General features: G+C 48.6%; 2 protein-coding genes across 2 annotated transcripts in view; both read left to right on the forward strand.

Annotated features, from left to right (window-relative positions):
- Nucleotides 1-422: 422 nt before the first annotated feature.
- Nucleotides 423-13,742, forward strand: part of RPS6KA1 (ribosomal protein S6 kinase A1) — a 94,737-nt gene continuing 81,417 nt past the window's right edge. The window contains exon 1 of the mRNA XM_054998996.1: nucleotides 423-559. Within this exon, the coding sequence (XP_054854971.1) occupies nucleotides 488-559 (72 nt within the window). The 5' untranslated portion in view covers nucleotides 423-487. The remainder of the gene's footprint in view (nucleotides 560-13,742) is intronic.
- The window catches only part of PIGV (phosphatidylinositol glycan anchor biosynthesis class V), a 315,344-nt gene continuing 302,147 nt past the window's right edge, over nucleotides 546-13,742 (forward strand). The window contains exon 1 of the mRNA XM_054998998.1: nucleotides 546-559. The gene's annotated coding sequence lies outside the window, so the exon portion shown is untranslated. The remainder of the gene's footprint in view (nucleotides 560-13,742) is intronic.

Raw genomic sequence — 13,742 nt, forward strand, 5'->3', positions numbered from 1 at the left:
TATGTTTTACTCAATCTATATTAGCGCGCAAGCCCCACGGATATCTCCGGTTTGCGTCCGAATCGACGACGGCAAACAGCCGGGCAACGGCCGGGATTCCGGATTGGTCGCTTCACCCGGAACGCAGAGGAGCGGAGGCGGCGCCTGCCCGGAGCGCCCGCGGGCTACCTGGCTGCGCCCGGGCCGGGACCCTCCTCTCTTCTCCAGAGCCAACCAGACGCCGACGGCGAGCAGAATCCAGGCGAGCGCGGGCGGCGCCGCCTTTTCCTTCCCCGCCAGGCCGCGCAGCCAATCGGGCAGCAGGGGGCGGTGCTCGGCTCCTCCTTGGCGGGGAGCTCCGCGCTCAGTGCGGGGGAACGAGCTGCGCGCATAAAGCCTCGGGCCGCCGGAGAAGCGGCTGGGCTCGGCGGGTGTGAGCCAGCCAGCCAGCCAGCCAGCGGGTTCGCGGCGTCCTTCTCCTACCCGGGGCTCGGAGGAAGCAGCCGCGATGCCGCTCGCCCAGCTGGGAGCGGAGCCTTGGCCCGACATGGAACTGGTGGACATGGAGTTGGACGCCGAGGTCAGCCGGGGCGGGGGGCCGTCCGGAGGCGCCTTCCCTTCCCCTCTTCCCCGCCTCTCGGGAGGGCTCGGGCTGCAGTCGCGCCAGAGGGACTCTCCGGGGGCTTTGCCCCGCCTGGGCGGTGCGGAATCGCGCGCCTACGAGCCCCTTCTTCGGCGCCGGGGTTGGGACCCGGCCGCGTGGCTCCAAGGGACCGGGGCTGGCGTCTCCTCGCCCCGTTCCACGGGCGTCGGGCCATTTGTCCCCCCCGACAGCCTGTGCCCGCTTCCTTCTCCCGGGCGCTGCTAAAGGGAGCCGTCGAGGCAGGGGGGGGGGAGAGCGCCGTTCCTGCTCCTGAGAGTAATCGGCACCGTCTCATCGCTCCGATCGATACGCGGCGTTCTGAACTCGGCCGGTGCCCTTCCCGGCCTGATGTGCCCCCCCCCCGGGGCAATCGGGGGGGGAACAGGATTGCTTTTCCTGGCCGGCGGATCCGCGTGCTCGCGGGCAGACCGCTGTGGCGCGACCGACTGGGCGCGTGCCTGTCACACTGTGCTCGTGGGGAAGGGGCTTCTTGCCGGTGGCAGCGCCGCGGGCGGGGAGGGCACAGCGGCGGGACTCGGCTCGGCTTCCTGCGCCAAATGCGGGAGCCGGGAAGGACCGCAGGAGCAGGTGGGGCCGAGGGAGCCGCGTGCCCTTCCGGGCTGCTTTGGGAAACTTGAGTTGCGATCCGAAGCGCGCTTTCCTGGCAGTCAGCCCCACTGAATAAAGTGGGACAGACTGCAGAGGAGACCTGTTCAAGATCGTTCCCTTAGCGAGATCTCTACAGTGCACTTGAAGCAACGCAAATGATGCAAAACCGAATTATTTAAAAAGGCGTTTGTATTGTAGGGAAGGGTCTCGGATGCTCCGCTAACGAGTTAGGGACCATAGGCTTCACCGCTGCGTTGCTTTATGTACTATCTGTTGCTTTAACTATGTGCTCCTATGTCAGCCCTAGAATTGCTTATGTTCTGTTTCAGCCACTCAGTATTGGATCTTTGCTGATGTTGTGTCTTTGTAAACTTGTGTATATTTACCCTATGGCATTGTTTATGAAGTTGTCCTTGATACTCAATGTGCTACTCTCATACTGCGGTAATCTGCCTTGAGTCTCAGTGAGAAAGGTGGACCATAAATGCTATAAATTAAAGTACTTAAAAGCAATGGGAAATCTTCTCATTTAAAAACTGAACACTTCTTTTAAAAGGAGTTTCAACTGTAGGCCAGACCCAAGCATAAATTGTGTGCAGCCCTAAAGGCTAACTGATTGATAGATTGATGCTTGTGCTGTTGAGTTGTGCTTCTGGGTGTGTGTGTTTGTACACCATTTTAGCACACCTGCTGGACTTTCAGGAGTGGCAAGGCTCCTTTGATTTTGGCTGGGGTAATATGGCTGCCCTGCTGGGACGGTGGCCTGCTTGGCTCTTGATTCAGGCTGAAATGTGTATAGTGTTTTTGGAAATGTGAAGTGCTCCGGGGTCATTAGTACATTCAGAGTCATTGCCTCCTCCGTGGAAACCGAAGTGAGTGCTTGAACTACCTATGAACTTGGCCTACTGCCCCTCAAAGCTCGGCTTACACATGAAGCTGCCTTAGGCTAGCCCAGTTTGTACGATACAGTGAACACACGTACAGACTATGCAGTGTATACTTTATATGTGCGTTCAGTAATTTTACAAGCTGAACATGTGATTTAAACCTCCCAGTTTTCCAGGCCCTTGTTCTTGGTTCCATTTGTAAAATGAATGCACATTGGCTGTCTCTTACAAACAGAGATACAGATAATCTGCTCTGACTGTCAGGGACTCTCCAGGGTCAAGTATTGAAATATTTCACTTCCTATCTAGTGCTTTGAGTTGGAGGCACTGGGGATTGAACCTGGGATCTTTGGTATGCTGAGCAGATGCTTTACCATTGAGCTATGGGCCCTCCCTTTGGTGGTTTCGTGAGCCTTCTGGGTGAGAGGCCTCTGCATTAGTAGGCATACAGATTTCTTTGACTACCGTCTCACTATTCAGTCTCCCCTACTTCTGGGAGTGCCAGTGTTATCTCGTATTTTATTGGAGGGTGTTTGCTCTGCCCTTTTCTCCCAGGAGATGAAGTGTGTCATTCTTGATGTCTTCAGCCACACTTTGTGTTTACATTAAACCTCCAAGCCTACCATGGAGGGAGGGACTGGCCAGAGATCACCCAAAGAACTCAGTGGCTGATTGAGTGCCTGAGACCGCATAATATAGTGGTTAGGGCTGAACTAGGATCAAGGTGACCAAGGATTAAATCCCCAGTCTGCTGTGGAAGCTGTCTGGGTTACCTTGAGTCAGTTGTGTGTTCTGAACTTAACCTACTGGACAGGGATGTTGAGGATAAAATGTAGGAGGGAGAAAGTTGGCAGTCATTTAGGGTCACCATTTGGGGAAAAATGGGATATAAATTAAGTAAACCTGGATCTCACTGAGCAGTCTGGTTCTCTATCTGCTGTATCACTTCATTTATTTACTTCGTTTAGATATCCTGGCTTTCTCCCAAATGAGCAGCTTATGTTGGTCTCCGCTTCTGAATTCCTGTTCTTGTAACAATCATGTTACAAGCCCCGTGGCGCAGAGTGGTAAGCTGCAGTACTGCAGCCCAAGCTCTGCTCATGACCTGAGTTCGATCCCGGCGGAAGCTGGGTTCAGGTAGCCGGCTCAAGGTTGACTCAGCCTTCCATCCTTCCAAGGTCGGTAAAATGAGTACCCAGTTTCCTGGGGGTAAAGTGTAGATGACTGGGGAAGGCAATGGCAAACCACCCTGTAAAAAGTCTGCCAAGAAAACGTTGTGATGCGACGTCCCCCTATGGGTCAGTAATGACTTGGTGCTTGCACAGGGGAGTACCTTTACCTTTAACAATCATGTATAGTGGAAAATTCTCTCGGGTCACCTGGCCAATGTCCTTGGTGGAGTAGAGATTCAAACCTGGGTCTCCCAGATCCTAGTCTTGCACTTTAACTGCTATGCCACACTGTGAGGATGGGAGGAAGCTGGTGGTACTGACTGCACAGTCTGTGCTGATTGCTGATGACCCACATGGGCACCATGTCTATTTCAGTGGTGGCAACTGGGTCTCCTGGCAGTGTTCCAGTTACTATTAATGGGGGTGTTCAAAATGGTCTTATAGGAGGGGGCAGGTAATTAGATGGCAGGAAAAGAGAGCTAGTTTAGCTTGTCAAGGTCAATGTACCTTAAAAGGAGCTTTGTGTCGCATGTTGAATGCCAAGCTCATCCACAGCCATGCATTCTTTGGTAGGGGTTGTGGCTCGGTGGCAGAGCATTGGCTTTGCATGTGGGAAGGTCTCAGGCTCAATCCCTGGCGTCTCCATTTAGATCTGGTAGTTGGTGAGGTACAAGACCTTGGCCTGAGAAATGTTGCCAGCCAGCATAGACCCATAGATGCATGAAGTTTATGTCTGTAAGGTCACATGGGCACATGAAGCTGCCTTATATCAAGAGAGACCATTCTTCTGTCAAATTCAGTATTGTCTCAGCTGGCAGACACCTGGGTCCCAGGTGACATGGCTTTCTCATGTCACCTACCGTCTGACCCTTTTAACTGGAGATGCTGGGGATTGAATCTGAGAGCCTCTGGACTCCTATTTTATGTTCTCTGCAGCTCTTTCCAGGATGTTTCTGCAGTCCCTTTAGTTCTCAGGAAGTACATTTTAGATGGACTTGCTTGTACTGCATAGATACCCTGAAAGGAGCAGTCATTGATCCGCTTAATGGCATTACAACTTTCTTTGTGTATATTATTATTCATTCTTAATGGCTTCTGGGCTTAGGGCAGTAACCAAAGGACTGGTTAAACTTCCCAGTCGCATAAAGGGTGGGGGAAGAGAGTAATCTCCAAGTCCTGTGTCCCTGCGGGGTTTTTCTCAGATTCTTTTCTTTAGAAAGTATATTGCTGTGTTCTTTTAAAGGTGGAATTCAATACCTTCAGACCTTATGAAGTCTGAAGTCCAGATTGCCATGCATATTCTTAACTAGAGTAGCCCTCTGACTCTTAGCCTAACGAGGCCTGTCTCTTCTGTGTAATGTTCTGGAAACTTGGCTGTGTACAGAGGGGGAGTTCCTATGACTCTGAAGTTGGACTCTTAAATTCCTTGCTGCTCAAATAATGGTGTTTGTTTCCCGCAGCACGTGACAGGGGAACAGTAGCTGTATTTCTAGTTGGGGAGAAGTTTAAAACTTTGGCAACCTGCCTGGTATGAGCTGTGCTATGAGGAGTGCAAGTGGTTGTGTTCTTTGTACTGTGGCAGATAACAGGTGTGGGATTAGCAGGAAAGGGTGCCTGCCTGCAGGAACCGTTCTGCAGAAGGAGGTGGTAGAATCCTGCATCTCGAACTCTAGAAGGCGGGTGTTTGGGTCTTTTTGAGTGCTTTTCCTGAATGTAGAAATTGAGCACATTTGAGAAAGGGCTCTGCTAAACATTTCTTCCTGCAGCACTAGCCTTCTGTATGCAGGGATTATTTTATGCTGTGGAGGGCCTTATTGAGAAAATGCAATCCAGCGTTGTTTGCATTTTCAGGTGGTAACTCTAACACTTCTTAGGAGCTGGTCGATAAAATCTGCAAAATCGCAGGTTAATCTTTTCCTGAGTTGTAGTGGTTGATCATGTAGAGGGGTGTGTTGGAGTACTCCAACGTGACATTTTCCCTAGTCTACCACAGCTGTGGGCTCTCTTCCCCCCATCATTGGCATGTAGCTTTTCCAGTTTACAGAAAGGATGAGGGGTTATGGCTCAGTGGCAGAGCATCTGCTTTTCATGGTGAAGACGCCAAGTTTAATTTTTAGCTTCTCCACTTAAAAGGATCAGGCAATATGTAAAGACCTCTCTGAGACCCTGGAGACCAACTGCCGGTCAGAGTAGACAACACCGACCTTGACAAGCCAATAGTCTGGTCCAAGTGTTCAAGGATACAACTCTTAGGGGCCAATCTCTCTGCAAGGTTGCAGAGCGCCGAGCCATGGCTGCCCGTGTGCAAAAGAGAGCTGCATTCTTAGCGGTTTCCTTCTTAATTTCTCTTCTCCCACTTCAGGTCTTTGTTCTAGTTGTTTAAGAGGCCTTTTCTTGCTCATAGGTTCTGTATTCATTCCCTTAACGCGTTCCAAACACCTTTGGGAGTTCTGAGGTTCAGTTGCAGCATCAGGTAGCGGCTTGCTTGGGGAGTCAGTCTGTCTGCTTGCCTTTGTGTACTGCTGAGGAGAAATGAGGAAATGGTATTCTTTTCATTGGTTTGATTACAGTGCTCCAGTCCTCCTGTTCACATGCACAAAAATCCAAATAAAATTGGGTCTTGCTTTCTTAAGAGATTGAGTTTCAGGGGAGAGCAGGTTCATGTGTGGCTGTGTGTCTGAATACTCCATCGTTTTGACTACCCAAGTCCTCACAGCAAGGCAGTCAGAACTATCAAAAGTAAAAAAAACACAACTGTGCCCTAGTGGATAATGTCAAAATAAGGCCATATGCAGCTCACACTTAAAGTACCCAAAGCCTGCTGAAATTGCTTCTTAAAAGCGGGTAACAGAGCTGTACAAGTCTCCCTTGAAAAGCAGTTCCACAGACGAGGTGCCATCACCTAAAAGCCCCTGTTGAACGTGTTGCTGTTTCCCACACTTTGAGTATTTGGATGCTCACAGCAGGACCTCTGAGGATGTTTTAAGCACATGCGAGAGGGTCATTTGGGAGGGGGAGGAGAAGGAGGTGTTGGGGATCCTGGACCTAAGTGGACTTTTATCCCATTCTGTTTGCGTGCTGTGTCTAGTTTTGCAGGCAGATGCATGATCCTACTCCACTGAAAAACAGTTCAGAGATCAGGTATCTCTGGGATGTCTTGTTCACATGTGGTGTGTGTCATTAGTGCTTGCATGATGTCCAGTGTGGGTTGCGGTTGTGTCAATCAGTTGCAGATTTTGTGGTGAGGTATGTGTTTGCATGTGGAGGTCTCTAATCCAAAGCCTTTGTCTTTAGTTCACTGAAAAGGAGTTGCTTGTAAATAACCAGAGTTCAAGGCCAGCATCTGTGTGACCATTAGTCCCGCCATACAGGGATGCAGGCATTTTTGCTCTGGCTGTGATTCTGCAACTGCTCTCGCTGAGCTGCATGCCCTGGGTTTACAGAGGGCTTTTTGGAACTTTGGTTTGTTTCATAACCTTTAGAGATAGTTTGAAGCCTGCTCTTTTTCAGGAGCAGAAATATGGCATTTCTGGGGAAGGCAACAGTTGAAGGGTATGACTTTTTCCTGATAATTGGACACCAGGCATTGATAAGAGGTTTTAATAAATAAAATGCTGGATGTCTAGGAGATTATTCTTAACTTGTCCCAGGTGACGAAGAGAGCTGTGGTTCTCAAAAGCTTATGCTACGATAAAGTTGGTTAGTCTTAAAAGTGCTACTGGACTTATTACTATTTTGCGACTACAGACTAACACAGCTTACTCCTCTGGATCCATGCTGACATTGTAACCTCCTCTGCCAAGAAAGGTGAGAGCCCTGGGGTGAGAAAGATGAGTTCCCGGAAGGTAAAGAGGAACTGGGTAGATCAAATACTCTTTCACCCCGCCCCGCAAAGGATCCTCATCTGACCCATAGAGAATGCCATGGCCCCCATAAATGTAATCATTCCACCCTTCTCTAGGGAGTCCACAAGAAGCAGTTGCTGCATTCTATCACTTGTCAGGAAGTGACTTTGGGTGACTGCCATGTTCTGTTGGGTTTCTAGTCCCAGTTGGTGAGTATTGCTGTCTCCATCCCCAGGTCATATACAAGGATCTCTGTACAGACCAGTTGGTTGAGAGGTGATAGCACAACTCAAAAGGCCTTGTTCAGGAGCAAGGTGCATGTCTACTAAACATTTAATATCTAAGGCCTCTCCTTCTGATCAGATAGAGCAAAGGGTCATCTTTGGTGGCTGAGGGTTCTCCTCCAAATGCTCCTGGCCAGAACCATAGCAGGTGTAACAGCAGATGACTCTTACCATGTTGGAAATCATTACTGGTTGTGGAGTCTTTTTCCCTTTGGAGTTCTGTTGTGTAGATTCTCTGACTTTGAGACTCTACGCAAGACGTCTCGGTGCATGTTGTTCAAGTGTAGGGAGAAGCAATGTTAGCCGGGAAGTGTAGTTTAAAAGGACAGAGCCTGCAGAGAGAGCTCCTCAGAGGGTTTGTTAATTTCATCTTTGCTGCCCCAAAGGCTCTGTCAATTTCACCTCTTCAGTCTAAAAATGTGTGGGATTGCAACCACAGGGCAGCAAGGAATGAAAATGGGCTGGGAGCTGCCTTCCAGAGCCAGGCTTGGACCTGGAGAGGTTATAATGGGCTGAAGTTTCCCTTCTGGCATTTCACAGCCCCTTCACACAGCTCTAGTGTATAGCTGTGTAGCCTTTGCCCTGCTGCTGGCTCTGTCTTTTTCAACTGCCCAACACGTGTTCTTCACATGTCTGATGTCTCATGTGGAGAGACTCTCTGAATAGTGTATTTAAGAAACTCTTTGCTAGGTTGGACTATGACAGGTCCCTACGTGACAGCAGCTGGCCAGATGACTTGGAAAGCACCCATGAACCTAATGGCCATGCCTTCTTTGTCCAGCCTTCAGGGATATACTGCCCTCAGTCATGGAGGCTCTGTTTGACTTTTCATGGCTAAAAAACATGGATAGATCTCTGCTTGAGAACCCTGCTGATGAGACTAGTGGTCCATCTAATCCAGCAACCTGTTTCACACAGTGACCACCCCAGTGTCTAGGAGGGCCACAAACAAACAAAACATAGAGACCAAGCCTTGCTTCCTAGTATTAAAGTTGAAATGTTTGCTGCCTCTGAATACAGAGGTTCCCTTTAGGCACCATAACTAGTAGCCATTAATGGACCTTCCTTCTTGAGTTTTTCTAATAAGAATCATCCATGAAGTCATCTAGTCCAAATCCATTTGAGCTAATGTCCCTTCCTACTGACTGGAGAATTTACCTTTGCATATTAACTGGGGGAGGGTTATACTTTTGGGTCTGCTTGAGTTTACTCCTAACAGCTTTGTGGAAACAACTCATATTTATTGTGTGTGTGTGAGTTTGCTAATTAATTCTCTCCACAGCGTTCTTCATTCCCTTGTTTCCTGGCTAACGTGTGGTGAGGACATATTTAGTTCATGGACATGTGATAGCAGTCGTCACAGCTCTTGTGGTACCTGCCCCAGGGATGCCTTTCCTTGTTCTGGCTAAGCTCCTGTCCCTCTTAACTGTTGCATGGGGGGCAAAATTAAAACAGAAGTTGCTCCCCACCTGTATTAGAGAAGGCATGACATTTTTAATTTCTGCCTGTTTGTGGCTACTTCTGCACACCTGAATGGGGTGGGAGGAGATATCGACCGTAGTCAGGAATGTCAGTTGTATAAATTTCCCCGAAATCTTTGCCAGAGAAATCTTAAGATGGGTTTCTCAAACCTTTGGTATCTGAGTCGTAGGGCAGAGATGTTGTGATTGGGTTCCGGAAAGGTGTTTGCGTTTCCCGAGCTATGCAAGTATCCATGATTTGATTTTTAAGACTAGTCACCCTTGGGGTTTGTGTGTGTGTTTTCCCTTCTACCTTTGAAGATAATAGTTCCTACTTTTACATGGTTAACACCCTTGTAAGCTACTCAGAGAAGACATGTTAGGCTGGTGCAACGAAAAGACAAAGAAAAAAAAGTTTTTTCCTTTGTATGCTAAAATTATTCCACATTTTTATAGTATTATTTTTATTATTATTATATTTCAATTTATAAACCACCCATCCTCAGGGGCTCTGGGCGGTGAACAAGTTAAAATCAATAGAAACAAGACAACAACAATTCTAAAATCAACATACAATAAACAATAATGAAATAAATTAACCAGATACATTAAGGTGCAATGGTGGGGAGAACCCCCACCCCACCCCAAAAGTGGGAGGCCGACATGGCACCGCCCCCTTCAACCACCAAACACCTGGCGGAACAGCTCTGTCTTACAGGCCCGGCGGAACGATAATATGTCCAGCTGGGCCCGGGTCTCCATTGAGTGTTCCACTAGGCTGGGGCCAGGACTGAAAAGACCCTGGCCCTGGTTGAAGCAAGGCAGGCTTCCTTAGGGCTGGGGACCACCGGTAAACATGTATCCGCTGATCGAAGCAGTCTCCGGGGAACATACAGGGAGAAGTGGTCCCGAAGATATGCCGGTCCCAACCCGCTCAGGGCTTTAAAGGTAAGAACCAATACCTTGAACCTGATTCGGAATTCAAGTGGAAGCCAGTGCAGCTGGTGCAGGACAGGTGTGATATGTGGCTGGTAGGATATACCAGTCAGGACCCGCGCCGCCACATTCTGGACCAGTTGTAGTTTCCGGATCAGGCCCAGGGGTAGCCCAGCGTAGAGTGAGTTACAGTAATCTAGCATGGGTTACAGTAGCCAGGTCTTGGCTTTCTGTTTGGCAAGGGTGTACGTACAGTCAATAGGACAGATCCTGTGGATTCCTTCTGAAACAGCAGCCCCTTTCCCAGGCATGAGAGGCTTGGAGAGCTGGAAAAAGTACCGTAAGCCAGTATAAATTGCCACCATTTACAGAATAGAATTACAGGATCCAGCCCAGTAGGGGTTTTGCCAGCATACCCCTGTAACCTGGTGCAATTTTGCTTTTATCTGCATTTGAGTTTCCACGTCTCACATCTTTCAAGGAACTATTCCTTATTTCATAAATACTCCCTGTGAAGAAGCGTCACATGACTGTGTCTTGTACTATTGAACTGGTTGTGTTTTGACACACAGAAAACATCACTGTTAGTGTCTTCCGCTCTTGCTGCCTGTTCATGAATTCGGAGCTCTTCAGGTGGCTGCACCATCTCCCATCCAATTAGCCACTGATGTAAAGGCAGCCCCGACTCTGCTTACTAGGTACTTCACTGCTTAAAGTAAACACCCACATACTCAGTTTGGGGTGCGACCTCCCTCATGCCTCCGTTCCTCAATGTTCTGTTCTAATGGATAGGTACAAAGGCATACACAGTCTGCTAGAATCCCCTTGATGCTAGATGCTGCAAGTCCGAAGGTTGCCCCTGGAAAGGAGTGAGGATGCTGATACTGATCAGAGCATCTGGCACTGAAATGTACAATCAGAAGATCTATGTAGTGAGACTTTTATGTGACATGCAAAGGTCAAGGTGAAGGGGAACAGCTATATGTTTTTTTTAGTGTGCCCTGGCAGGTTAAAACCTTGCTTGGATAAAACCAATGTATCAGACAGTTTTTGCTTTCTTCTTGGCAACTTGATTTTCTAAGACCCCCCCCCCCTCTACCCAGTGTGCTAGTCTTGAATAGGCTGAGCTTTTTAAAGAAGCATATGGAGAACCACATTATAAACCAAGTGGTGTAAGACATTGTCCTAGACTAAAATGCTGCCAGCTTATCTTTCAAAATGGCAGCCGAAAGATCCATTGAGGCAAGTCTAAAATGCTGAGCTTAAAACAGTGGAGGAAGATCAGCCCCAAAACTAGCAGTTTGACAAAAGCCTGTGCAAATAAGAGAGCTTTGGGCAAGCTCCGAGAAACGTAGTTGGCACTGAGTGGGAAATTTAGGAGGCAGACATTCCACAGGCAAAGGGCCACAATAGAAATGGCCTTTGCCCTCTGCTTGGTGCAGCTTCTGGAGTCCGAGGGCACTCAGAGCCAGGATTTGGAAGACCACCTTACAGGTTAGGTAGGCGCTGCTGCTCCCAGATCCTTTCAGGTTCTCACTGTAGGAACCAGTGTTGTGAATCGATCCTGGAAACAAATGAGCCTCTTCATGCATACTCCAAATACTGTCCTAGAATTTCCAGCAGTAATGAGTTCTGATTTGAACGTTAATTGCTGTTCCGGGCATGTGGGCTCGCGTGCTGGCAGCAGCAGGAGTCAGCTAGTGGCAACGTCCTAGGCAGAGGGATGTTGGGTATTCGGAGACAAGAGTGTTTTCTAAGAAATACAAAGGGGTTTACATAAGCAAGACTAATTTGCTACCAGGAGATCCTGAGCTGGGGGTGGGGGGAGGATTTGAGCTGTGTGTTTCCCAGCGTCTCCTTTTCCCCTTAATTTGAATTCTGCTCTATCCCAAAGACTTGATTTATGTATTGATAAAGATGACAGAGAAGCCATGGGGAGGGGGGGGGGAGGAACTGAACGAGTTTTGTTCCCGAACAGCGAGCGCCCTGCAAGTTGGGCTGACACTTGATTATTATGCTAATGCAACAGCAGTGTAGCTAATGTAAAAAATTACTCAGCCAACCCTAGGCTTTTATTTCAAGCTGGAATTTAATTTACTTTTCATGAAATACACAGTTCTCGTACTCTTTATTTAATGCTTTAATCTCTCTGCTGATAAATGGCCCGTTTGGGCATGTTGGCTTAATACTACATGAAATGGAAATTTGGACACTAAGGAAACTGTAGCCCTTCTCTCTAGCACAGTGTGACTCCTTTTCTCCAGGTAGGTAGGTAGGTAGGTCGATGAGGAGACATTTAGGAGCTTTTATTATTTATTTATGAAATTTGTTGTCCACTCTCCCCACAAGCAAGCTCAAAGCAGATCACGTCAATTTGAAAATACAAAGATAAGCGATTAAAACTGGTAGCATACAAAGAGTGGTTTCCGTTTCACAACTCGCCCTCGGCAGCACACATTACACAGTCCCACATACAGTCTTTTTAACTCCCCCCAAAAGGCCACTGATCCCAAATAAGCAGTGTTGGCAGTTGCAGGGGGGCTTTGGGGGGTTTATTGAGGACTGGATTTCTCACCCACCCCAAGGAGCTTCAACAGCAGCCTGTAAACAGAGCCCATATAAGACCCTGGAGTGGCATTCCTGGTTTGTGCATAAGCCTATCTGCTGCTTGTGTGTGGCTTTCTCTGTGGCCATCCAGCAGGATGGGCATCCTCCTTTCGTGGCCAGCTTTGTGGCCGACCAGCTGCGAGGGGCAGTGCTTCACAAACTGTTGCTTGTGATGTCCTTGAGTACTGCTGCAGGTACAGACAGCGGCGAACAAACCCTGCTTTGAAATTTGATTTACATTTGGATATCGCAACTGGAGTTTGACCAAACCAGTCTACAAACCACAGTTTGTTGGAATACCTGGATGCAACCGTAGGTGCCTGAAGTGTGCACACTTCAATTCATTAGCATGCCATGCAGTCCTTTAGCAGTAGTAATGCTCTCCTGTCCATCTCCCACTCATTTCATTGATGCTTGTGTAGACGAACTTCCTCTGTCTATTACCTGTGGATCTGGTCTGCCTCCAACTTGACTCCACCAAAGGGTGCAAGATCTGTTGCTTGTCTGCTTCTCTGTGAGTTGACACTTTCCCCCAGCTGAAGGAGCGGGGAGGCCTCATAAAGCTGACATACAGAGCCAGACTCTTGGCCTATCAAGGTCAGTATTATCTACTGTGGCTGTCAGTGGCTCGCCAGGGTCTCAGAGAGAGGTCTTCCTCATCACCTACTCCCACTCCTATAACTGAAGGTGCCAGGGACTGAACTCAGCTGTACTGCTGAACCACAGCCCTTCCTCTTGATCCAGAAAATGCCACAATTTGTGGAGCGGATCTATAAAACCCTCTTGCCTTCCAGTTGATTCTCAGGTTTCCTCCTTCCATCGGTGGGTTTCTTCCATCTGGAGGTTAGAGGGGGGGACAAATCGGCGGCTCTTAATGGCAGTAATGTGCCACCTTTGTGCGTCTTGTGATCCAAGGCTTGCATCTCTTGTGTGTTCAGCTTCAGGATTTGCCGTGGCTTCTGTGGTCCAGTTGTGCCAGTTGCCTTCTGTCTGCACGGAGGATTATGTAGCATTAAAGGGGTTTAAGAAGCAGGTTGTCTCTAGATTGCTCCAGGGGCAGCCTCAGGTAGGATGTTATGTAACTATCAAAGCCTGGCTCAGTAACTGGAAATGTCCACTGAGTGGGGAAAACCTACTGTAGAGGGGGACGCGATCTGTAGGCAAGGCACAGGGCGCTGTTGGGGGACAGATCTACTTTCTGTCCAAGCTCAGAATTAGCCCACTAACTTGCAGCTGAAGCCAGCCCCTGAAGGGAATAACTTTGACCCTTCTCTCCTTCCATGGCCACCTTTTCAGAAGTGACTCTGCACGTACCATCTT

The sequence above is a fragment of the Eublepharis macularius genome, chromosome 15, assembly GCF_028583425.1.
Source record: "Eublepharis macularius isolate TG4126 chromosome 15, MPM_Emac_v1.0, whole genome shotgun sequence".
In the NCBI taxonomy this organism is placed as follows: Eukaryota; Metazoa; Chordata; class Lepidosauria; order Squamata; family Eublepharidae; genus Eublepharis; species Eublepharis macularius.